Source organism: Lasioglossum baleicum, chromosome 10, assembly GCF_051020765.1.
Source record: "Lasioglossum baleicum chromosome 10, iyLasBale1, whole genome shotgun sequence".
In the NCBI taxonomy this organism is placed as follows: Eukaryota; Metazoa; Arthropoda; class Insecta; order Hymenoptera; family Halictidae; genus Lasioglossum; species Lasioglossum baleicum.
This window is the reverse complement of record NC_134938.1, coordinates 11031472-11056882: the sequence shown is the minus strand read 5'-3', so window position 1 is coordinate 11056882 and position 25411 is coordinate 11031472. Positions and strand designations below refer to the sequence as shown.

The 25411-nt window shown below is 38.9% G+C and overlaps 3 protein-coding genes and 1 long non-coding RNA gene across 9 annotated transcripts in view; 2 read left to right on the top strand and 2 right to left on the bottom strand.

Moving 5' to 3' along the window:
• The window catches only part of LOC143213120 (acyl-CoA Delta-9 desaturase), a 41020-nt gene extending 39571 nt beyond the window's left edge, over window positions 1-1449 (top strand). For all 4 annotated transcript variants that reach the window (XM_076432700.1, XM_076432703.1, XM_076432702.1 and 1 more), the window contains one exon: window positions 461-1449. In XM_076432700.1, the coding sequence (XP_076288815.1) occupies window positions 461-578 (118 nt within the window). In that variant the 3' untranslated portion in view covers window positions 579-1449. The remainder of the gene's footprint in view (window positions 1-460) is intronic.
• Window positions 1116-13904, bottom strand: LOC143213124 (uncharacterized). Its single transcript, XR_013009873.1, has 2 exons — window positions 12813-13904; window positions 1116-12733 (listed from the first exon to the last, which is right to left on the bottom strand). It is a non-coding gene; the product is annotated as an uncharacterized LOC143213124 (long non-coding RNA).
• Window positions 6429-21133, top strand: LOC143213119 (glutamyl aminopeptidase). Of its 3 annotated transcripts, none has more exons than XM_076432698.1 (9): window positions 6429-7479; window positions 12843-13097; window positions 15249-15663; window positions 16102-16249; window positions 16367-16637; window positions 18627-18797; window positions 18869-18966; window positions 19070-19204; window positions 19381-21133. In XM_076432698.1, exons 2-9 carry the CDS (start codon window positions 12884-12886, stop codon window positions 20833-20835), a joined length of 2907 nt encoding a protein of 968 aa, XP_076288813.1. In that variant the 5' UTR covers window positions 6429-7479; window positions 12843-12883; the 3' UTR covers window positions 20836-21133. The 3 variants fall into 3 exon arrangements, with proteins under 3 accessions (XP_076288813.1, XP_076288812.1, XP_076288814.1); XM_076432697.1 differs by lacking the exon at window positions 6429-7479 and adding an exon at window positions 8556-9065; XM_076432699.1 differs by lacking the exons at window positions 6429-7479; window positions 12843-13097 and having other exon boundaries at window positions 15073-15368; window positions 15428-15663.
• Window positions 21134-22424: 1291 nt separating this feature from the next.
• On the bottom strand, window positions 22425-24681 carry LOC143213151 (hymenoptaecin-like). The gene is made up of 2 exons (XM_076432755.1): window positions 24492-24681; window positions 22425-23733 (listed from the first exon to the last, which is right to left on the bottom strand). The coding sequence occupies exons 1-2, from the start codon at window positions 24579-24581 to the stop codon at window positions 23374-23376; spliced, it is 450 nt and encodes a 149-aa protein (XP_076288870.1). The 5' UTR covers window positions 24582-24681; the 3' UTR covers window positions 22425-23373.
• Between the last annotated feature and the right edge of the window lie 730 nt (window positions 24682-25411).

Sequence of the window (25411 nt, the reverse complement as noted above, 5' to 3'; positions counted from 1 at the left end):
TTGATCATCAACATACAATATTATTTGAATGACTGCTCTTTACTATACCGGACTCAAAATTTGTGACTTCCTCCTATAAATTATGAGGTATTTGGTATTTAATCCAATAGATTTGTACCCAGGGCGGCTGCAGATCGAAGTTTCGATCCTGTAGGATCAATGGTTCAGGAGCTATGCTTGCTTAAAGTTGAGCAATCTGCAGTGTTTTTGACAGGTAAGGGTGCCGCCATATTGGTAGTGACGGTCGCGCGCCGCTTACCGAGCTGGTTATGATTAGGCCGGGGGAGGGGGGGCGACAAGGACCGGCGGTTCTGCTTACCTGTCAAAAACACTGCAGACTTCTCAACTTTAAGCAAGCATACCTCTTGAACCATTGATCGTACAGGATCGAAACTTCTTAGCTTGTTAGACACATAAGCTTCTTATGTTCCTTATGTAATGTTCTTCGTTCGCTCAACAGGTACGGCCAGACGCAACAACACGTTCACAGTCACGAGGGTGCGAAGTGGGGTTGGGGAGACAAGGACATGGAGTCCGACGAGATCAAGGACGTAGAGATCATAAACAAATCCGATTAATCTAATCGTATTCAAGGGATTTCGCGAGAATGTTGGGACGAGTTATCGCGGTAGGGATCGCGTATCGAAAGAAAAGTGATCAATCGATCACATGGTCAATTAATATTTGTTATACACACGCCCGTCAGTTGATCGTTTGAAGAATCTTTCGGTAATATCGAATCTGTAACAACAGTTCCCGCGAAGAAAAAAAGATTGGAGTCCTCCCCGGACCAGATATGTTTTATCAACGGTATTAGAAAATTCCTCGAACGATCGACTAGTTCCTTTGACACGTTCAAGGTCGAGAAAAAATATGTGAAAACGTGGAGAGAGCGTTGCTTGTTCAAGGAAAGAACAAAAAGACGAAAGATTTATTTGATATTCGGATCGAAGTTGCACCGGGCAGCTTTTAACACGCGGAATTAAATTAATCGGTGGCCTTTTCGAGTTGTCGTTTCGAGCGATACGAGCGTATTATCGTTAAAAATGTACGATACGCATGTGCATCGATACAGGCCTGTCAGGTGTATAGTAGTTTATTAATTAATCGATTAATTCTGCTCGGCGAACGACGAGCGTTTATCGACGCCCGATCATGACGCGACTCGGGTGATGTAGAACCATTGTAACCAAAGCGCTATAAACCGTATATCGATTATTCGACTAGTTTTCCGAGTATCGAAGGAACCACGTTGACGATGATCGAGCTGGAATCGTGTGAATGTTTCTTGGCCGTTGTTCGATAAGGAGAATAATACGCTTTGTAATCGGAAAGTTCAGTTCTTCCGGAAAGATGTCGAACGTACGCTGACACTCTCAACAATTTGGGCTTGTCTAAACACTGTTCCTACTTTAGTTTGATTCAATAAATTATTGTCGTTGTTATTTACTTCCGAATCACAAAGTTAATTCTGTATCGACGAAAATCTAAATTCGCATGGAGTGCTCAGAAATTCAACATATCCGATGGACGTTGGTGTTCGAACAGTAAAATTTTATCCAAGATCTGTTCAATGCGAATTTACATTTTTGCGGTTAGATTTCTAGTTTATAAGTAGACTCCGGATTTTATGCATTTATAACAAAGATGCGCAAGTGTAATTTCAAACAGCGAAAACGTTAAAAGACTTTTAGAGTATTAATACATATACTATTTTCACCACATCTAAATTCTTAACGGAGAATATAAATTTATATTGAGCTCCTGTGTCTTGCAATTGATGCACGAACTTTTTATTTTGCACGAACATCCGCAGTCTATTTGTAAGTAGTAAAATGAAACTCCTCTCGTAGGGGGGATCCAGAAGAATTGCATGGTACATATATTGAACTTTATAATAATTAGAATAATGAAATATTTTGATCGACGAGGAGGAAGAGAAACAGGTAAACAAACGTCTGTATGGAATAAAACAGAATTGTAGTAGAAGAATTAGAAAGAACGCAACGAAAGAAGCATTCTCGTGATCCGCGAGCGACGAGCAAGATCCACGAGTCGACGATACGGATCGATCGCACGGGTTAGCGGGCTCGAATTCGATCTTCGTTTGTCTTCCGTGAAAATGTCTTTCGGGAGATCGAGCTCGAGTGGTCGGCAAGCGAGAAACCGGCTGGAGGGGAGTCAATTAAAGCGAATAATTTCGACGTGTCGCGCAGACGACAATCGTTCATCGATGAAACGGATAGCAAGGGGAAATGACGAGACACGATTCGACAACAGTGTCAAGTGCGACAATCCAACATCGACGACTTGCCTTACGACGTTTAGATTGTATTGTCGCGCAGAACCGTATTCTCACCGGCCACTTCCGCGAAATTTGCCGCGGTGAGTTCGATTACGCACAAGCAGAACCGGCAACAATCAAGCTGATAGCTGTGAAAATCGGTTGTGACACGTACGACTGTATGTATTACGTTATTTATTTCTTCCCGAGGATGTTGAAAATTTTTCGCGTGCCCGAGACGAAGGAAAAATTCGAGCGTAACGCACAAACAATTGTTTCCGCGAGGAATTCTTGCTCAGAGTCTTGCCGACCTTCCCTATTTGTATATTGTTGATAGACTGCGGATTTCATATGTGTTTACTTAATTTAAGACTAATGATTTGCAACTGAATGAAATAATTAAAGAAAGAAACTTCTCTCGTGGCGTTTCCTTGCAATTCTGTAGAAGATTTTTATTTCGCATAAAGATCCGCAGTCTGCTTTGTACAATTTATGTCGAGTACGAATTTCTGGGGAGATTGTTCGGCTGATACGGTTAGCATGGATTATCCTAAGGCACGAGGTTTCCTGTTGTAGCAATCACGGACGTAGTCAGAATATTTATCGCGATCCCATTCGTCTTCGACGGGTTGGCTTAGCGGGAAACGAATGGAGGAAATATTTATTTAAATGGTTTCGGTGGTCGCGGTTTTTACACTTTTGGCAAATATTTGCGGGACGCTATTTTATACGCCCGCGTATTAGAGGTGGACGTGATTTTAATCAACCGAGGGTACATGTGATGAATAAAAACAGTGCATAACTATTAACTATTCCATTCCTGTCTCCTACTTCGCGGTACACGCAACAGTTTGATTACTGAAATTCAAATTGTAGATGTAATCGGTTAGCTGTCGCGGACATGATTTATCGAGGACTATTTTCTTTATACAGAATCTGTGCACCAGAGTTGCAAAATGTAATTTCAATTACAATTAAAATTACTTACTAAATACTGTAATTTGAAATTGCAGAAATAAAATTACAATTACATGTAATTGTAATTGGTAATTGCAATTCGACTCAACCAGTAATTGTGAAAGGACTAATTGCAATTACTTAGCACGATCACAGTAATTGTAATTGAGTCTAACAATTACTTCAGTGTAATTGTTCTTTTAAACCACTAATTTTTATGTTTTGGACCATTTAACCGTTTTCTTATTGTAATTATTAGACAGCGGATTTTATGCATTTATGGCAGAAATCAATATAGGTGTAATTTGAGACAGTAAAAATATTACAAAAATTTAAAGATACTCTTATATTATTTTCAACCTATTAAATATATGAAGAAAGGAAATAAACTTCTATTTCTCTCCAATTTGTTGTAATTCATATAAAAAATTCTTATTTTGCATAAAGATCCGCTGTCTAGTAATCATAGTTCGCTTTTGCACATGTAATTGAAGATGTAATTAAATACTCATGTAATTGATTACTGCCCAACTCTGCTGTGCACACACATACCTGATATAGAATTTAATAGCAAAACTAGATATATTATACGTTGCTTTTTCGTATGTGTCATCGCCGGACTGCCGATATTTACGCGTTTATAATTTAACACAGTCAAATTTTTCATTGACCCGAATCGATATCGAAGAAATTCCACTTTTCCAAAAACGAATACATAGCGTAAATCTCCGCAGCCCGGTCGTTATATTTAATTTCGTCGAGATTTATTTCATAACGATGGGAAACATAAATTCAATTAACATTCCTTGTAAAGTGTCTTAGATCGGAATAAATGTACAAAGGTGAAAAATGAAAAAGCACAGGTTGTTCAGGACATAATCGTTCGATCTTTCTCGGAGGCGGAAAGGCTTCGTTCGTCGCAGAAATGTTGAATCCACATTATGTATGTACATATTCTCACGACTCCGTATAGAGTTCGTCTAGCGTAATCGAGTATATTATAGACAATGTACATATTAAAAGTTACAGAGCCTCCGTCGGAGATTTTTTATACACGTGTATGTAGAATATAGAATATAGAAAAGTTACAATATAATAAGAGTCTGACAGCAAACAGTCTGCTTCCACTTACACGCTTAATCTCGCTATCTCCTTGCACTCGACTGTTATCGTATCATTCTCTATCTTTTAATATGTGCATTATCTTGACAATTGCATCGACACATTTAATTGGCGACGATCGAGTTCATCGACTGGATTTCTGGATTTACGAGCTTGTCGAGGTCCCCATCGAAACATCCCTTATCAGTAGACAGCAGATTTTATGCGCTTATGACAAGAATGACAAGGTGTAATTGAAAACCGTAAAAACAAATTAGAAGAATTTAAAAATAATTTTGTATTTCACTCCAGTTCGTTGCAGTTCAGGTAGAAAATGTTTAAATGAAATGTTTTAATGAATTTTTAACGTACGACGAATGGAACGTCGCCGATTGGTATTACGAATCAACTGTAAATATTCTTAAGCTGCTTCGTACTGCTGAATATGCGAAATTCAGTACTGCTATGTTGTTTCCGAGTACATTATTCTGTATGAGAAAATTAGTTTTCAACGAGCAACTACGAAAGGGAGTAATGGCGACAAGAAATCCGCGATGTCTCGATCTCACGAAGCGTATCTTAGAATCTGTATATCAAGAAAAACGAACAATAAGAACGTAGTGCGTAGGGCATATAATATAAGTGGCTAATTGAAAACGCAACAATGTTTCTGTTGCGCGCATACGGTTTATTACGGACAATATCGACAACTTTGAATGTATTTATGAATAAATTATTGTTATCCTTAGAAGCGGCTGCCGCTGTGATTCACTAGACTGCGGCTCTTTAAGAAAATAATAATTGATTTCATCCCTTGACGACTTCAATGGTTAAATTTTAAAGAATACAGCTTTATTAATTAATTTCTTTTGTCCGAGCACATTGTTGGCTTCAATGACGCAATTCGGTAATCCGGTTCCATTCGTTGACAGTAACACCTGAGCGTTCTGTTTGTTCGGTGAAACCGCTTCACTTATTTAACGACGTCGAGGCGCAACGTTGACGTTTGTTATGAAGAATCAAAGAAATTATTCATTTACGGGGTGTACGGTACTGTCTGTGTACAGTTTATTCTAATGAATTCTACGAGCACGTTTCTTTCACGAGAGTCGATGAGCATGTATTGAATGAAATCGTAAGAACGTTTTGCTGAAATTAATTAGTGCTCAAACAATTTTTATAGCCCCTCGATACGTGAAACAGAGATGCCAAGTAACGAATCAACTATTGCGGAAAATTGCGTGTCAGTAATTCGGTCTAATTGTGTTGAATGTGAAATCGTAAGAACATTTTGATGAAATTAATTAGTGCTCAAACAATTTTTATAGCCCCTCGATACGTGAAACAGAGATGCCAAGTGACGAATCAACTATTGCGGAAAATTACGCATCAGTAATTCGGTCCAATTGAGCAAGACTTCGCACACAGCTCGTCTACATTGCATCCAATTGAGAACGAGCCCATTTCATAGTGTAGGAGCCGGTGTGCTTGTTGCAGTTCTTGTTCAATAAGTGACGCAAGAGGAGGAACCACTTGCTTCGCAGTCAAATTTTTCTTGTAATCGAAACACATTTGCGTTTAATCGCTGCTACAAACGTGAAAAAGTATAGAAAAGTACAAACCGGCTATTATCAAATTTCATTGATAAAGTTCTAAAAGAAAGTGATTAATTCTGCTTAATTTCGAACCTTAGCAAACTCTTGTCATGTGTTAGCCATGACTGATCCATATTTTAGCTCTTCAATCATTTCTGATGTTTTCACAACAAATCATAAATGAATTCGTCATTTTAAGTAATGTGATCATAATTATTCTTGAAGTGATATCTAATATTTGATCTTAATCTAATTAGATTAGGACAAAAGGACATCTTGTATAATTGATTGTCGAGTTGTACCGTCACGTACATCTTTAAGATTCATATCGTCAATATTGTTGATAATAATATTGTTCTTGTTGATAATAATATTGTTCTTGTTGATAATAATATTGTTCTTGTTGATAATAATATTGTTCTTGAACTTCGTAAAACAATTAATACAATAGTAACAGTGATTGCACTGTCATTAATAACACAGTATACAATTTCAAGTTACAGCGAGATAGTAATAAAGAAATTTACAATATTTTGATAAGTAACGAGATAAAAAGATTGACATGAATATACTAAATGTTTACCATTACCCCAAAATTATTTGTTTCTAAAAGACGTTTTCGATAGAAAGGTATAAAAATACACGGAGAGCAAAACTTGAAAATGCAATTTATATTTACAATATTTCACAAGATTTCATAATAAATACAATTTTTTGTATGTCAACGTTTCGCTATCAATAATGATCACTAATCGAGACTGCGTATAATCGAATTCCGATTAACCGCGAGCCTCCATTGTACTTCGATCTTTTCTAAAATTAAGATTTCCAACATCTAAGCCATTCAAGATTAGATATACAGATGTCATCGATAGATAACATTCTAATCATTGTTTCCACTATAATGGATAAAACTGTGTGCTTAATTAATCGAACAAAAACACGTGCCTGGAAAACCCATATTTCACAAACATCTATCGCCGCGAATAACTTCTATCGCCTGTCCAGAGCAAAAAAAATAAACAACTTTATCCTATTTACCGAAGAATACTATTAATAAGACTTTACTTTCTCGTTAATTTAATCAATAGTTCTTTCACTTCGCAAACTGGAAATACAATTTGTAACAAAATCGAAATTTTCTAAAATAACTGCAAAAAATTATATGTAATAGGTAAAAAAAACTCTTCTATATTCTTATAATTTTTCATAAATTCATAAAATCTACAATCTACACAATATGACGATAATGAACACGGTGGAATTTGTAAATATTTAGAATCGAGAAACTTCACGATTAGCAGATTGACGTTATCAGAAGTCGAAGAGGCGGAATGTAAATCGCGACACGAATTATAATCGGTGTCCTTGTGACAATAGTGAAACTCTCTTTCGAAGGACGCGACAATTGACAATGGGAACACGAACAGAAAATGTCTACACAGAACGATCGACATCAGAATCGACCAAACTGAAACAGCGTGTACTTAATCTCACCAGTTCACGGTTCATTGAAACCAGAGGGAAAGTGTTAATTCCAAGGTAATGAATGGTTGAGTTTCTCGCGTACGCTGGATCCTCGACTTTCGCTGAATTGCACGCGACCCTGGCTAAAGATCTACATAGATCCCCGTTTAAACGAGAAATCACGAGACCATCGGATCTCTGTGCGAAATACCAATTTTCTGCCTGAATTGCAATAAACTGAAGTGAAATTAAAGTTGATTTTCTTCGTTGATAAGTATTTTTAATAGCTTCATAATAATATACTAGTATTTTTCAATTAAACATTAGAAACAAAACATTAGAATGTTTTTACTGTTTTAAATTACGTCTATTCATTTTGTCATAAATGACAAAAAGTACTGTTTAGCACACCAATGCGACGCTAAAATGTTTGTTTTCCGTTTTCTTCTTATATAACCTTTCTCAGTCTTATCCTCATTCTTCCAAAAATATTTTTCACTTTTAAACTGGTTACAAAATCTTCAAAAAACCTATAAAATCGTGTCTAGCCTACGATCTAAGAAGAGTTAGCGTGGGCACATTCGAGTGTGTTTACACTCGCTGTCCCTTTCTACGGTCGGCGTGGTGACAAGGAAATAATAGGAACCACACAATCTAAAAGACAGCACGGACCCAAAGGTCTCTCTAAAAAGTTTTTACCTGATTTGTAACAAACTGGAATGAAATAGAAACTTAGTTTCTTTCTTAATATGTTTATTAGGTTGACAATAATGTAACAGTATCTTTAAATTCTTCTAATGTTATTACCAGACTGCGGATTTTATACATTTATGACAAAAATAGGTACGTACAATTTAAAGCAATGAACATATTAAAAAGATTTAAAAATATCAGTGCATTAGTTTCAACTGTATGAGATAATCGGAAGAAGAACTTTTCTACGTGGCCCCTGTGTTTCTTGAAATTGATGTAGAAATTTTTTATTTTGCATAAAGATCCGCAGTCTAGTTATTACAGTTTCAAATTACATCTATATTCATTTTCGTCATAAATGCATAAAATTGGAATATGTTCGAAAGAGTTCCCACTAAAATGCCGACATCTGGCAAGAAAGTACTTGCGAAACCAGCAATAAATTATGCACAGATAACCCACATACTGATAAGAGTAATTAAACCCCGTGAGAACCCTCTTTTTTTCAATTTCGTCCTCGTTTTCGGGTAAACCCGTAATTGTACGGCGAGTAAGATACAGTTTATCTTGACACGCGACCGATAAACAATCATCCTAGTTGCGACGAGCAGAGGCAGCCGATTATTGGGGAGATTAGCGAGGCAACTGCGCATTATAAAACGAAATTGGATGTCGATCGACCGCAAATCGATACCGGCGTTTCGAGGAAAGTGTTTTTCGCTTGTTTCTTTTTTGTGGGGCGGACCGTTCCGTTCGTACGAGTCGTTTTAATTAATTCGATCGGAGAGGAAACTGTTATTCAATCGCGCGGGTCACCTTCGGAGAAAGGGCAACACCACGCGGCGGCTGGCATCATTTAATAAGCCTAGTTAAAGGTGATTCAGTCTTGACGGCGCGTCAGTGGTGCGTGGACAGATAGGTGCATTTCTTTGGGCGGGCGCGCGTTGCACTCGGCAGAGTGAAGCAAGGTAATGTTCGTTTGGCAAACTTCTCGTTTCTGCTTCAATATTTAATTTCCCCGACACTCTGCGCGGGGCAATATTGACCCGAGATATCGTCACTTTTGTAACCGTACCGATCGAGGAAAAGTAAAGAATGGTTTCGACGCTACTCTCCATCGCGGTGCAACGCGAATCCTGTATTTGGAACAGTGAAAGTGACGGAATCGGAATCAACGTTACGTACAAAGAGGCCAAATTCTTAAAATAAATCGTAACAAACTCGAGAATCAATATGTATACACAGATCCCCCAATTTCTATTTTGTGTAATGTATAAACGTTCTTCACACATAAATCGTAGCAAACTCAAATATGTACATACAGATTCCTCACATGAAAACATACGAGACAATATATATCGGGTTGGCAAGAAAGTAATCTCGGTATTTTGAGGTGAAATAGTGCCCAACTTATTTTTATTCAAGCAATGAACTTTAATGAATAAGATATTTTCCCTTTTGTGCGATAATCTTTTGCCCAAAAGAATAAGACAATATTTTATTGTGTTTATCTTCTTCATTCCGTGGTAGTTTGACTCCTCGTTTTGCCGAATCATTAACTACAGCAAAACTATGTACTACACATATTTAAACACCTCTATTCAAATATGCACTAAAGGATATTTAAAACGGAAAATCGTAAAACTAATTGCAAACAACAAACGGAGACACTTTCACAGCCTTGACGTTATTAATACTCTTAGCTCGCATAGTGATTCGAACATACGACCATCCGTAACACCGTATATTTTTCAAATCGCGCGTTCTATTCCTGTGTTTTCTAAATATTGATTCGTCTTGTTCTCACAACTATAAATATGTAAATGCATAATTTCGCGAGGTTCAACGTCCCTGTTAACACTTTACGTACCCAGAGGCGGATCTAACGGTACGCGGACTAAGCGGTCGCGCGGGGCCCTGGATACCAAGGAGTCCCGAGCTCTTAAAATATCTTAAGTTAAAGATTTTGGAAATAACCGAAAAGGTTAAAAAAAAACCCTCCATAAAATAATCGAAAAAATCTAATATAAATAACAGCATCAAAACCACACCAGACATCTATCGAGCAGCCAAAGAAATGTCTTGCACATTTCCGAATGTTGAATTGTTATTGAAATTTTTTTTAACAATTCCGTTATCTAATGCGTCAAGAGAAAGATCGTTTTCTGTTTTAAAGCGTATAAAAAATTATTTAAGGAACACTATGGGAGGGAGAAGAAAGGCTAAATAATATGGCTAGTCTGTATATGGAGCAGAAAATATTAAGTCGAATTGATACTGCCAAAATAATTCATGAATTTGCCAAAAACAAAGAAAGACGGAAATTCATATAAAATAAAAAATGTGTAAAATGTATGTATGTTTTTTAATCAATTTATTTAATGTCGTATGGTATAGAATTTCTGATTACTTTTCGTTTTTGTTTATAGCGTAATAAAAGTTTTCTTGAAACTTTTTGTTGGGGGGGGGGGGGGGGCGAAATTTTGGCCGCTTAGGGCCCAAACTTCCCTTGGTCCGCCACTTTACCTACCGGAAGTTTACCTACCAATAATTGTGCTGTAAAACAGAGGTTCTTAAACTGTGGTCCACGAAACAATTTTGACATTAACTTTACATCCCCCAACTTTTCGCTTTTATTCAAATAACTCATTTAATAAAAATCCTACATGGTCAAGACTTTTTGTATTTGTTGTTACTTAACTAGTTATTAACATGACTAAACAGTAATTAGTAAAAATTTAATTATTTTTATTCAACTGCAAATACGTTTTTACCAATATTTATTATAACGTAGTGAATATGAGATTATTGAGCCAGAAATTAAGTCTCAAGAACGACGTAAAATGCCTAGGGTTGGGATGGGGTCCGCAAAGAAAATGTTGTTCAAGAGGGGGGCCTCAAACTACATACGTTTAAGAACCCCTGCTGTAAAAAGAAAGCATTGATATTTTCTTTTACATAGCAATCTTAAATGAAACTATTAGATAACGTTATTGAGAGTGACTTGTTAGTTTACACAATGAAAATTACTGTTGCTATCGAAGGTTCCATTAAAAAGTGTTTATGAAAAGTGTATAATGTGTTAAAATGATTCCGACGACCACTGTCCCGTAAGAAAACTCTGTAACCGCGTGCCTAATTGATAGACTGCAGATCTTCATGCAAAATAAACATTTCTTACCTGAATTGCAACAAACTGGAGTGAAATAGAAAATTATTTTCTTCCCTATCATGTTTTTTTAGCAGGTTGAAAATAATTTAATAATATGTTTAAATTTTCCTAATATTCTTGCTATTTTAAATTACACCTCCTCATTATTGTTATAAATGCATAAAATCCGCAGTCTGCTAATTGATAATGTGCTCCTGGGAATTTCTAACTAATCCCACACTCCAGTCTGTTTCAGTACACTACTCCAGATACAGTTTCGGTTTGTTTCAATCCGTTCGCACACCCTCTGCGATAAATCCGCTCTGATTCATTCTTGCTCTCTCTCTCCTGATTTGCTATGGCTCATTCCAATTTACAGTCCATTCCACCTTGCCCCGAGCAATTCTGTCCACTTGTATTGTATTTGGCTACGCTCTACGTTAGGCGATTTATGAGATAATCAATTTTCAGATTATTGCTAGATACTGCAGATTATTGATTCAGATTATTAATCGAGAATTTCTATGTTTTGTATAGGGTTCATGTTTCAAGATAATACAACGGAATCTTTGTGTATAATTGTCCCTATTATTATAAATGTTCGTGACTGTAATTATTTGGTGTACTAGAATGAAGCGAAAGAAAAAGTAGAATAGTACGATAGCACCAAAAGGCGCTCATATATAGTGACTCAGAAACACGTTACGTAATTAGTGTGTCCTAAATTTCGCGTATGACACTAAGGGTACTTGTTTAGAATACCGACGCTGCTTGATATATTGCTTATTTAGCGTATTCAGTCTGAATTAGGTACATAGCTGTTTTAGAAAATATGAAAAAATTTTATTTACCAAAGTTTTTCAGTATAAGAACATATAAGAATTCAGTATAAGAATAATTATTATTAATTATTCAGTATAAGAACATATAAGAATTCAGTATAGGAATAATTATTATTAATTATTCAGTATAAGAACATATAAGAATTCAGTATAAGAATAATTATTATTAATTATTCAGTATAAGAATATATAAGAACATATATTTTGCTATGAAAATTGCATTCTCCATAAAAAAAAGTATTAACTTATGTATATCGAAGAATTATTGATTTACGAGATATTTCATGTTTAATTTTGTTAAATTCCAGATAAGATCTACAGAATTCAGAATTCAGAATCAACGAAAAAAAACTGTTATTGCTATATTGTAGTCCTCTTAATACTGAAAAACTTTGTTAAATAAAATTTGTTTATATTTTCAACAACAGCGGAGGCAATGATACTCATCTATTAGTTTTCTATTAGTTAATATATTTACTGGACCACCCTGTATATTCATCATGTTTTCCCGACCCGTCCCGGCCTGTCCCGGCCCACATCGGGTTTTCCCAGATCTCTATTATTCATCTTCCGAATTCTATCATATATTTCGATGTATTTTAAATTTCCCGCTATTAACTTCTAAGAGAGAACTTTGTACATTCTACAATGAGAATGCAGATTTGGGATTTTATGTTTCAGTGATGAGAAAGGCGTAAAGAAACAAAGTACATAATGCTTACCATGAATGCTACAATTGCTGGATGTTTCAGGTGATAGATTTGTTCGTTGATAAGTATTTCATGCGCCCTGAATGGAGACGAAGGTGACGAAACGAAGTTGTGGTGGTGGCGCTGCTGTACAACGCGGTATTGTATACTCATCGGCGGATGGTCAAGTACGCCGTGGGACAGGCTTGCTCTGCTTCACCTGCAGCATCTGTTTCATTTTGAGCCTGATTTGCACATGCCTGGCAACGTTATTGGTCCTTCTCGATCAGAAAGTCGAAGCCGCTACCTTATCAAATCGTGAGTTATTTTCTACAAAGGTTCGGAACGGTAATCGACCATTACTGCCGGCATTTGGACGAACGACAGATATTGTATCTTGTAGGCTTTTCCACAGACTTAAAACCAGTATATGTAGACATTGCACCTTATGGACTTTCCTGACTAGAACTCGGCGCGCTCTAAGAACCCCTATATCGTTTCGATACGCGCCCTATGTTACCGATAGCTCGCGGATTTAGTTAGCAAGTACCGAATATTTGTATACTACATTTTTACTATGAGTGCTTAATATTTTGGAGACTATTTAGACATGTACAGTGTACAGTTTTCTTTCGCTACAAGTCGATGGCTTGGGACGACTTACGACGTATTACGAATGAGGTTACCTCAGATTCTGCGGCAAACTACAACATGGTCTCCATTCCAAATTCACTCTTTTACAAGTCAAATTCAACCTTTTACAAGCCAAATTCAATCTTTTACAATACAAATTCAACCTTTTACAAAACAAATTCAACCTTTTACAAGACAAATTCAACCTTTTAAAAGTCAAATTCAACCTTTTACATGACAAATTCAACCGTATGCAAATCAATTTCACTCTTTTGCAAATCAATTTCTCCCATTTAGAATAATTAAAATTAATTATGTATTTAGACACACGTGAACGGTGTCATTACTGCGAGGGAAACATAAGCCTCAATACTCAATACGCTTGAATAAATATACCGGGTGTGGCCGAACAGGAGATACAACCGCGAGAGGAGGGTGATACTACATGTAAAAATAAATCGAAAAAAAATTACAACATTTTTTCGTTTGACGTTTTCGAGAAAATCGAGTTTGAAAATGCAGCGAATACACGTGCTATTGCATAGGAATCGTCTGACCCGTGTGACCATGATCCACCAATTCTACTGTCTGCATATACATACATACTAAAGCACGCGAACCTGCCGGAACTTTAAATTCGAATTTCTCGGAAACGAAGCGTCAAACGAAAAAATGTTATTCCTTTTTTCGACTTATTTGTACATGTAGACTCACCCCCTTTCCGCTTATACCACCAATTACCGAACGCCTTGCATTAAATAAAATTTTGAATTGCTTAACAATTAATTTACATTTGATTTAATGTTTTCATATCACCGCCTGAATGTAAGAACTAGGTAACTTACAATTCCTTATTTTAGAGAAATTGATGAAACAGTATTTTAAGGTTTTAAGATTATGGTAGGGAGACACCGTTATTTTAAACATAATGCCAATATCTGCTTATATTTCTCTATTTTAAGTGGAACAATACATGAAGAAACATCATTTTGTATTTAAAAAAATTAAAAAATAGTCGAGTTGCCCTTTTATAACATAAATAGAAATCTGTATTTATTTTTTATCTACTTTGAACACTGCTGACTAGATGTCGTAGGTTACCCAGTTTTTACATTAAATTCTACTTGATTTCTTCTTTAATACGAAGTAGTAAAATGTCCAAATTTCAAGTTACCTAGTTGTTACATTCAGGCGGCGATATGTTACATGTTCCATATGTTAAAATAAACAATGTTATATGTTGATTTGGTAAACCCACTGTTGAACAAAATTAGAGTAGTATTAACAATCTTGTGAGAAAGCTTGTAGAGGTAGCCCCTGGACGGCAGAAGTATAAATCCACCACCGATTGTACACATAATTGTATGTCAATTTAATTTTGTTATATGACAATGGCTCGGGAGGATGGCTCTTGGATATGGAGACAATCCTCTTCTTCTCGCACTAAGCGGTGTCGAACGGACAACCTCAAAAGAGGGGATGGAGATTTTCTAATTGAGAAAAGAACATCGTCGTCTTATATCGAAAGAGAACTGTATCTCGTAGCAGCGTCTCCTTGTAGACCTAAATGGAAACGAAGTTTACGTAGTTCTTATTTGATTGTGTTTCAGTTGCGCCCTCCACAAATGCACATAACTCGCAGCCTACGGTTTAGCCGCAGCCTGCTAAAATGCCTAGACACGAAATTATCATTCGTTTCTCCCGCGATTTTTCACCGGTATCATCACCTTATCACGGTCGCGATACCGCTATCGAAATCCCGTTCAGCCCGAGCAAATACCAGTGAACATCTCGCGGTACGCAACGTCAACCCAACATCTGTTTCGTTCTCTTCAGCTCAAGCCATCATGAGCAAGCAATCGATTGACGAGCTGTCCTTCCGACTGCCGAAGGATGTGAAGCCGTTGCACTACGATATTTATTTGCACCCGGACCTAGAGAAGGGCACCTACCAAGGTAAAGTGACGATTCTGATCGATGTCCTCGACAGAAGGAGTTACATAGCTGTTCATCAGAAGGACCTCAATATCACGTCCACCAAGCTAAAGACGTTCGACCGCGAGGTGGACTATGAGTTCGAGATCCTGGAAACCATACCGATACCGAAGAACGAGATGTTCGTGGTATCGACGAAAAACGAGATGCACTCGGGACTTTATAACTTGAGCTTCGAGTTCAATGGCGCCCTACAACCGGACAAGATCGTTGGATTTTACTCGAGCAAGTACAAGGACTCGCAGAACCAAACCAGGTTGGTTCACACTGCAGATTTTCTGACTCCATCACAGTTTTCACTGTCGAGGCTTTCGGAATTGTTCCCCTAACATTTTCCAAGCGTTGCAGCTGGTTTCATCAGGAGTCAGAAGACGCACTGATACTGGAGTGTGTCTTGCCGTGCTCAATTAATATTATATAATAGAACTAGCTCATGCCCTGGTTCATTGCTTATCGATAGAAAAATGACTTTTTATCAGCCGACCGATTAAGCATTATCAACTGTATTCTTGCGAAAAAGGTCCGCTGTTTGTGGGCTAAAGTTGTTGAACTAAAAAGTGTATAGGTCTCAAACTTCTCAGACAAATTCGAACTCTTTTGTAATTATGCTTTATCTTAACTGTGTGTTTATTAGATTTAGATGGTACTTCTAGGAATGTATTAGTAGCACTAACAATGATTACTAAATTTTTAGGTACATCGCTACCTCGAAGTTCGAGCCAACTTATGCTAGAAGAGCATTCCCCTGTTTCGACGAGCCGGCTTTCAAGGCTGAGTTCACAGTGAAACTTGTTCATCCGACCGGTGACTGTTATAGCGCTTTGTCGAATATGAACGTGGAGGTAATATTTTAATTCTTTAAAATTAGCGCCGTTTCTTCGCTTTTAGAAAAAATGACGAAACGCAAGTTGTTTGGTGCCTTTAAATTTGTTTTGCTAAGAGTTCAACGCGATTTACAGAGTGCGCAGGTACACCAACCATCGCCTGGATTGACAACGGTGACTTTCGCAAAAAGCGTGCCGATGTCCACGTACTTATCGTGTTTCATAGTCAGCGATTTCGTCGCTGTTACCAGCATGGCGAAGAACCATGATGGACGCACATTTCCGGTCAGCGTGTACACCACCAGGGCTCAAAAGGAGAAGGGCACTTTCCCGCTTGATATAGCTGTGAAGGTCATTCAGTATTACATCCGTCTGTTCGACATCGGTTATCCGTTGCCAAAGCTTGGTAAGCTGACGAACTAGTTCATCGCTAGTTGTGCCTATAACACATCACTCATAAAGTCTCCGGTCTAACTAAGAAAAACAAATTTTTTTAGAAATTCCACTTTATTCATCAACATACTCTCCTTCAAGAGTGATGCATTCATTCCAACGCTCCTCTAACTCTTCGATGCCCTTTATGTAAAACGATTTGTCTTTGCTCTCAAAATAAGCCTCAGTTTCGGCAATCACTTCTTCATTTGAGCCAAATTTCTTTCCCTGGAGCATCTTTTTCATGTCTGCAAAAAGCCAGTAGTCGCTGGGGGCCAAATCTGGAGAGTACGGTGGGTGGGGAAGTAATTCACACACAAAGCGTAATTCGTCCAATTTAACCATTGTTTTCATCGCGCTCTGAATCGTCGACGCGTTGTTGTTTCTGGTCCGGTGTGAGCAAACGCGGCACCCACTTCGAAAGCAACTTGCGCATGCCCAAATTTTCATGTAAAATTCTAAAGACACTGCCTTCTGATATCTTCAAGGTGTCAGCTATCTCACGCAACATCATTGTACGGTCTTTTAAAACTATTTTGTGGACATTTTTTATGTTTTCCGAAACAACTGCCGATTTTGGGCGACCAGAGCGATCAGCATCATCGGTGCTTGTACGACCGCGTTTATATTCAGCATACCACTCAATAATAGTTGATTTCCCTGGTGCAGAGTCCCCATAATGCTTATCAAGCCACTGTTTGGCTTCAACAGTACTTTTCCCCATCAAAAAACAGTGTTTAATCAACACACGAAATTCCTTTCTATCCATTGTCTTCAATATTACAAAACTGGGGTCACTAAAACGACTCTAACCTCTAAACTAACGGTCAGAATGCCATGAAATTTTGACCCGTACTGTTTGAAGGTTAGTACTACCCGGAAATCACGTGGGTCTGTCAACAATGTTGCCATATATGTGTCAGACCGGGGACTTATTGAGTGATGTGTTACATGATGAATCTGGGAACTGGGAATTCTCAGTCAGTCTGTACAGGGTGGCTAAAAAGTTTCCGGAATTTTTTAAAGCATTTCAACAGCATAAAAATACCGCACAAACGAATGAATCCACACACTTCACCGAATAATAAGTTTTATTAATTCATTAACAACGAAATGAACCAAAAACATTTACAACAAGTGTTCGACCCGTTTTCTAAAACTCCCGACGATGGTGATCGCCTGAAGAAGGTTCTTTTCACGGATGAGAAAATTTTTACGGTCGAACCCCTACACAACCGCCAAAATCACCGCCAGCTGCTCAGGAAGGGCCACCAGAAGACTTCGGCCGCAGCCATTTTTCAGCCTCGGTCATGGCTTGGACCGGTATCAGCACCACCGGGAAGACGGTACTGGTGTTCATCCCGAGAAACGTAAAAATCAACGCCGCCGAGTGTCAGGAACGTGTCCTCCGGAGGGAATTAAAGCCGTGGGCAACGCGACACTTCGGCCAGGGCGGATTCACGCTTCAGCAGGACTGGGCGCCGGCGCATTCCTCCAAATTCACCATCGTCGTCTGCAAAGAGCTGTTCCCTGGTTTTTGGGGAAAGGATGTTCAGCCACCGAACTCACCGGATCTTAACCCGATGGATTACTTAGTATGGTCCATTATGGAGCAAAAAATTTCAGGAAGACGATACGCCACGGTGGAACAGCTGAAAGCGGCGTTGACGCGTGCCTGGGACGAGATTACGGTGGAAGAGTGCGCGACCGTCGTCGGGAATTTTAAAAAGCGGGTCCGTAAATGTATCGAACAAAAGGAGGCAATTTCGAACATTTGTTGTAAATGTTTTTGGTTCATTTCATTGTTAATGAATTAATAAAACTTATTATTCAGTCAAGTGTGTGGATTCATTCGTTTGTGCGGTATTTTCAAGCTGCTGAAATGCTTTAAAAAATTCCGGGAACTTCTCAGCCACCCTATCGAGTGATCGACAGTGTTTCTTTACCGAATTTTCTTTCGTAGATATGGCAGCTATACCTGACTTCGTGTCCGGTGCAATGGAAAACTGGGGACTCATCACGTACAGAGAAGCGAGGCTGTTGTATGATAACAAGACCAGTTCTACCGCAAACATGTACGATATTGTCAGCGTGATCAGTCATGAGCTCGCACACATGTGGTTTGGAAACTTAGGTAAGTATAATTTATTATCACAACATTTTTTAGGAAGAGATTTTCCACTATACATATATGTCATTTCACAGTTACTATGTCCTGGTGGCATGATCTATGGCTCAACGAGGGCTTCGCCTCCTTTATGCAATACAAAAGCGCCAATGGAGTTCTTCCAGACTGGGGATGGGTTAGTTTTCTCATAAATAATTTTCTAATATTTCCTTACAACTCTCTCTTCTTCAAATGAGTCTTTAGTGCTAATGAATCTATTTTACTTGGTACGCTTTTAGATGGACTTATTCCTCGTCGAACAGATTCACACTGTCTTCGTGACCGACGCGAAACTAAGCTCACACCCTATAGTCCAGACTGTCAACAACCCTGATGAAATCACCGCCATTTTCGATGAAATATCCTATAAAAAGGTATGCTACTAGTGCAAACCTTAATTGAACTTTTAAGAAAATATATCAATGCTATCTAAACACGAAATTACTTTATTGTTTGCACCATAACGTTCTCGATCTTTCTACCATGAAACACGTTACTAACAATGTAACAGTCTAAGCCTACGATCCAACTAATTCAATCTAATTTTCAGGGATCGTCACTGATCCGAATGATGGAACATTTCATAAAACCCGATGCCTTCTACTTCGGTATCCACACATACTTGAACAAGTTTATATACCATAACGCAGAAACGGCGGACCTTTTCAAAATCCTCGAAGATGTGTCGCCAGGTCGTTTGAACGTGACAGAAATCATGGACACGTGGACCAAACAAATGGGATTCCCAGTGGTAAACGTAAAGAAATCCGGGAACAAATATATCTTGACGCAGAAACGATTCCTCGCTGATCCGGAGGTTCAGTACGATGCATCGGACTCGGAGTACGGCTACAAGTGGACGATCCCTATCACATACATCACGAACAGAACGTCCGAACCAACTCTTGTGTGGTTCGATAAGGCAGCGAGCAATTTAGAGATAGAGCTGAATGAAACGATCGATTGGATCAAATTCAACGCGGACGAGGTCGGATATTACCGCGTTAATTATGAACCAACCGAATGGGAAACTCTAAACAACCTTCTCCGCTATTACCACAAGAGATTGTCAGTGTCTGATAGAGCGCATCTCTTAGAAGATGCGTTCAGTTTAGCGGGTGCCCAGGAGCTCGATTACAGCGTCCCAATGAATATGACAGCGTACCTTTCTCAGGAACACCATGCTGTTCCGTGGAAAGTAGCCGGGTCGAAGTTGACAGCTATTGATACCATGCTGTCTCTTACCGACTTGTCATCGAAGTTCAAGAAGTATGTGAGGAACTTAGTGGATAGTCTCTACCACGAAGTAGCCTGGACCATTGAGAACACCGAGGATCACGTCACCTTGAGACTTCGAACGTCAGTTCTTGATCTAGCTTGCTCGGTAGGACACGAAGAGTGTCTCGAAGACGCAGGCAACATATTTAAGAGTTGGATACAAGACTCGAATGACGTTCGTCCTCATCCTGACATTCGCGCGCTAGTTTATTATTACGGAATGCACCATATAGGCGACGAGGCGTCATGGAACACAATGTTTCGACGATTTGTCGCGGAAACCGACTCGACAGAGAAGCTGAAGCTGATGCGAGGACTGGCTGGAATACGCTCCGACTGGATACTGAATAAATTCATCACAACAGCCACCGATGAGAATTACGTTCGCTCCCAGGACTTCTTCGGCTGTTTGTCCGCCATTTCCGGCAACCCGGTCGGAACACCGCTTATCTGGAACTGGGTTCGCTCGAACTGGGACTTCCTCGTGAACAGGTACAGCTTGAACGACAGAAATCTCGGCGCTTTGATCCCAAGTATCACGAAAACGTTCGCCACGGAGACCAAGTTGAACGAGATCAAAGACTTCTTCGCGAAATACCCTGAAGCAGGCGCAGGCGCGAGAAACCGCGCGAAAGCTCTTGAAACTGTATCGAATAACATCAAATGGCTCGCGAAGAACACCGACAGCCTGCGAACTTGGCTGAATGCTCGTGTGAAGGACGATTGAGCGATTTGTGTATGCGTACGCGTACACTCCGTGCCTCACAAGTTGCCCCTCGGCACAGGGGCAAGGGGTCATCGCATGCAGGTTATGCCGTGACGTCGCACACTTTAGCCAATAATTCGGCTAGAACTGAAAAAATTATTCATAACAAGAAAAATGTTCAAACCAAATTTATGCTTCGGGTACTCACTGTTTCATTTATTATCGTTACAAAACATACTTAATAACCACATGCATTTATGCAACTTGTAAATATTACCTTGTCTATTCTCTACGAAACATGAATAAATTTTTTATAAAATTTTTGTGTTTTACTCCGAAACGCTATAACTCGGGAAATTGTAAGATGAATATTTGAATCATCAAGTTCTCAATTCCGAGAGCAATTTTCCAACACTTGAGGCCTTAAATTAGAGGGGAGTGAGCACTTTCGTGTAACAGTATAGCAATGGGATGATCATCTAATATAATTGCCTGTGCCTCGCCTGCATTGCAGTGTTGCAGTAGAAGTCTGACAGCGTCCCGAGTCTCTCTGGGCCAGTCAACATTCTTCGCATAAATGTGTAGAATATAAGTTATACACATGTACAATCTAAACATTTCATGTATGCAATTACAATGAATAAATAAAGACAATGTAATAATGAAGCATATCTGCGTTTATATTTATTGAATCACCAACTTTTTCGTCTGACTTGTCGTCGAGTTCTACTGAATTTAGTGCTACCTACTTCGAAATGATGTTCTCCTAATACTTTCCCAATTTTCCAAAATTTTCGCCAATTTTCGACCGTCTGACTTGCGGTTGAGTTGTACTACTGAATTTTCGAAATTTTTCCAGCGTCTGACTTGTCGTTGACTTGTACTACTGAATATCGAATACCTCGTTCGACATCATGTGCTCCTAATACTTTTTCAATTTTCGAGATTTTTAATTTTTCGAGCGTCTGGCTTGTCGTTGACTTATACTACTGAATTTCGTGCCACCTCCTTCGACATCATGTTCTCCTAATACAAAGTTCAATTTTCGAAAATTTTTGACCGTCTGACTTGTCGTTTTCTTATACTACTGAATTTCGAATACCTCCTTGCACATCATGTTTTCCTAATACAAAGTTCAATTTTCGAGTTTTTCGAAAAATTTCCTCGAAAATTGAGAAAGTATTAGGAGCACATGATATCGAAGGAGGTGGCACGAAATTCAGTAGTATAAGTCAACGACAAGTCAGACAGTCGAATATTGCCGAAAATTTTCGAAAATCTCGAAAATTGAACTTTGTATTAGGAGAACATGATGTCGAAGGAGGTATTCGAAATTCAGTAGTGCAACTAGACCACAAGCCAGACAGCCGAAAATTTGTATCTCTCAACGTTTCGCCATTTTTGCAATTCCGAATCAGAAGTATAACTCTTTCACAAGGATATTCTCCTAATGCAAACCTTAATTTATGTCTAATTTTGAATATTGAACTACCATCGAATATTGGCGTACAGGGTAGCGAAAAAAGAACACATTAACTGTTGTAACTAATATTCTTTATTTACCAAAAAAATTACAATATTGAAGGGGATTGAGTCTGTAAGTCACGATGTTATCTTAATCCACTTCCTTTATTAAACTTTAAATTTATACTTGCACAATACAAAGTAACGCACAAGGGATCGTACACTTGGTTCGGTAAGACGACTGTAAATGCGGCGGCCCTTGTCAAGGTGTCGCACAAGATCTCCGTCACGCTCCAAGGCAGACCCTGGGCACGCGCAAGATTTCCGTACTTCGATCCGTCGGCGATTATTGATCTCTACAATTTTGAATAAAATGCAGTGTGAAACCAATCTCAAATTAATCTCTCTCCCTCATTCTCACGATCCTTGTCATTGCCTTCCTCGCGCGCTCAAATCTGAGCGGTTCCAGCGTCGGGCGCCTTCAACCGTCGTGCGTCGCGTCGGTCGTCGTCGAACAGAGATAATGAGTGGAAATTTGCACGACCAAAGGTCTTCGACAATGTACATACTACGTACACACACGTATGTATACTAAATTACTGCAACAAATTAAAGTAACTACTATTTATACTCACATTATCAGCACATTTGCCGTTTTCAAGGAATATACTTAAGGCTTAAGGCTCAAGGAAAGAATAAGTGCTCCACGTATTCAAAAACTGTGCGTTTTATTCGAGTAAATGCGACGATAATAATTCATTGACCAGTCAAAGAACATTTTAATACATGGCCGAGAACTATGTTCCCTTTTTTATCCAATTGCGCTTACATTTGAACGGCACAACATTCGAAAGCAAATGCTTGCGATAAACGAATTCGACAAAAACACATTCAAAGAGAACAACTTTTCTAAAAGTGAATAAAACGGCTTGGATTTTTTTTACAAGTTAGAATTGGTTTACTAGTGGCTTATTTTCATACAAAACAACTTGACAGTGTTTTGAAATCGTTATACTAGTTAGTATAATAGTTAGCAAAGTTAGCTACACCGACTCGCCTCGTTGGCTCAAGTATAGTAGATGATGATCTACAGGTCTAATATAGTTCCTGGTCACCCAGCTCGAAATCAACGTCTCGCCTGAATCTGAATTCACCGTTGACCCCGATAGTGGGCGATGGTCGACCTCCAGGGCCACGTTGAATTTGGCCGAATCCTTTGAGAAAACCATTCCTGTAATTACGCTCCGCCTGGATCCCGATGTGTGGTTGCGGTGATTGCCCAGGTCGAATGTTCAGTCCTCCATAGGCGTTGGCGTTCGCGCCATTTCTATTGTAGAGTTGCTGATGGTAGTCCACGTCCACAGACGGCCGACGATCTGGGCCGCTGAACGGTTTCGTTGCTTGGACGGAGATTTCTCCTTGGGGTTCGGCTTCCCGTCTAAAACGGGCCGGGATCTAAAACAGAATTTTATGATTAATGATAGCGCAAGCTTGCGTTCCTAGTCGGGAGTTCGTTCGTTGCTACGAAGTTCGATAGCGTTCATAAAATGTTCGACACCTCTGCTTGTCTGTTTCGACTACTCAAATAGTTTCAAGACAAATTTTGACTTCGCATTAGAAATCTGCAGTCTAATCGTGAGTGTGCATCTATTCCTGCTGTTTAGAATGTGTAATTCAATGATTTGTATACCAAAATAGCGGTACATAGTGTCTGTTTTTCTCGTCACTTTCGACCTTAATCCATAATCTACTTCTCCGAGGAAAATGCTGTTAGTACTCGGAAAAATTCACTTCCGCAAGAAGTGAATTTCACGCCACGTGTACCACCGACTAATTTTCTGTACCTTCAGAAAGAGTTTTTGCAAAAGCAGGAGATATCATGGATAAAAAAAGAAACAGAATAAAACCAAGTATTGTAAATGAAATATTATTCTTAAATAGTTACGAATTTAATCAAGAGAAAGAGCTTAAAACCTTCTATGTATGCAGTTCTGATTTCCAAGATTCGAGTACTACTTGTGAAAGTTTCGATTATGTACTTTCAACATCGAAGTACTTATAAGTATCTTTTCGAAACTTGTAAGTACTCATTCCGAGGTTCGATAACTACTTGTATACCATGAATACTCTTCAAGTATAATCATTGAAACTTTTATTGCTAATAAAAAGATGGTAGCGATTTTACAGACGAAGTCGAAAAATTTGAAACTCACATAAGATTCCCGTGGATCTTCAAGTTCAGCTTGAGCAGCGGCGTACCCAACTGCACAGAAAAGGGCCAGTGCAAGGTTGATGAAATTCATTGTTGACAGCGTTTGTTGATTTTCCTTGAATAGTCGAGGAAACGATTCGCAATGCAGTCGAGTCGAGCTGGGTGAACTGTTTGATGCCAGACTCTACACACCCCGGCCTTATATATGTATACGGATTTTTATCGAGGTGTTCATTGTTTGTTTCCTTTTGTGATATTCTTGTCGAGGGATCCCCGACGGCTCCTTATCGTTTTTCCTCTGCGCTCGAGCTCCAGGGAACTCCCCGTTCCGGGTCATCCGAGATCATCGCTCGATGCTACGCACACGCGTGATTGCTTTCATTCTTGAAGGTCGATGGGGATCTCCGGGGAACTTGGATTCCCGGTTCCCCGGAATCGTTCTTTGTCTATCGGTGACCGTGTTCGCGCATTCCATTTGCTCGGGAAACGTCACGGACCGTTTGACAGTCATTATGCGCCCAGACAAGCAGATAACGATTAATCATATGTATCTACGTCACTGCGAAACGCGCTGTCGTACGCATATTTTACACATGCGGCGTGTAGACTATTTTTGTTCTTCCCCGTGGACGCGCGGTTTCTCCGGAAGAATTAAACTGTTCCTTGTAAATATACGCGAAAAAGCTCCCTACGATTTGGTTGTACGATTCGAGCACGAAGATCATAATCAAATGTATAGAGTCCAAAGAAATTCTATTTCAAGAAACATCTATTATCGAGAAAAATTCGCAAAATTAACCTTGACCTTGAACGTCAAGATCAGACGGTAACCAATTTTTCTTTTTTTTAATATTGGGGTCGTTTTTTAACCGACTTCGACAAAGGAGGACTACTTTTAGTTTACTACTAATAGGAGCACTA

Excerpts from the sequence above, each read along its gene's own strand:
- LOC143213119 (XM_076432698.1), top strand. The coding sequence starts at position 12,884 with ATGGAGACGAAGGTGACGAAACGAAGTTGTGGTGGTGGCGCTGCTGTA. Across the intron at positions 15,664-16,101 it reads GACTCGCAGAACCAAACCAG|GTACATCGCTACCTCGAAGT; the intron begins GTTGGTTCACAC and ends CTAAATTTTTAG. Across the intron at positions 18,798-18,868 it reads CATGTGGTTTGGAAACTTAG|TTACTATGTCCTGGTGGCAT; the intron begins GTAAGTATAATT and ends GTCATTTCACAG.
- LOC143213151 (XM_076432755.1), bottom strand. The coding sequence starts at position 24,581 with ATGAATTTCATCAACCTTGCACTGGCCCTTTTCTGTGCAGTTGGGTAC. Across the intron at positions 23,734-24,491 it reads AAGATCCACGGGAATCTTAT|ATCCCGGCCCGTTTTAGACG; the intron begins GTGAGTTTCAAA and ends ATTCTGTTTTAG.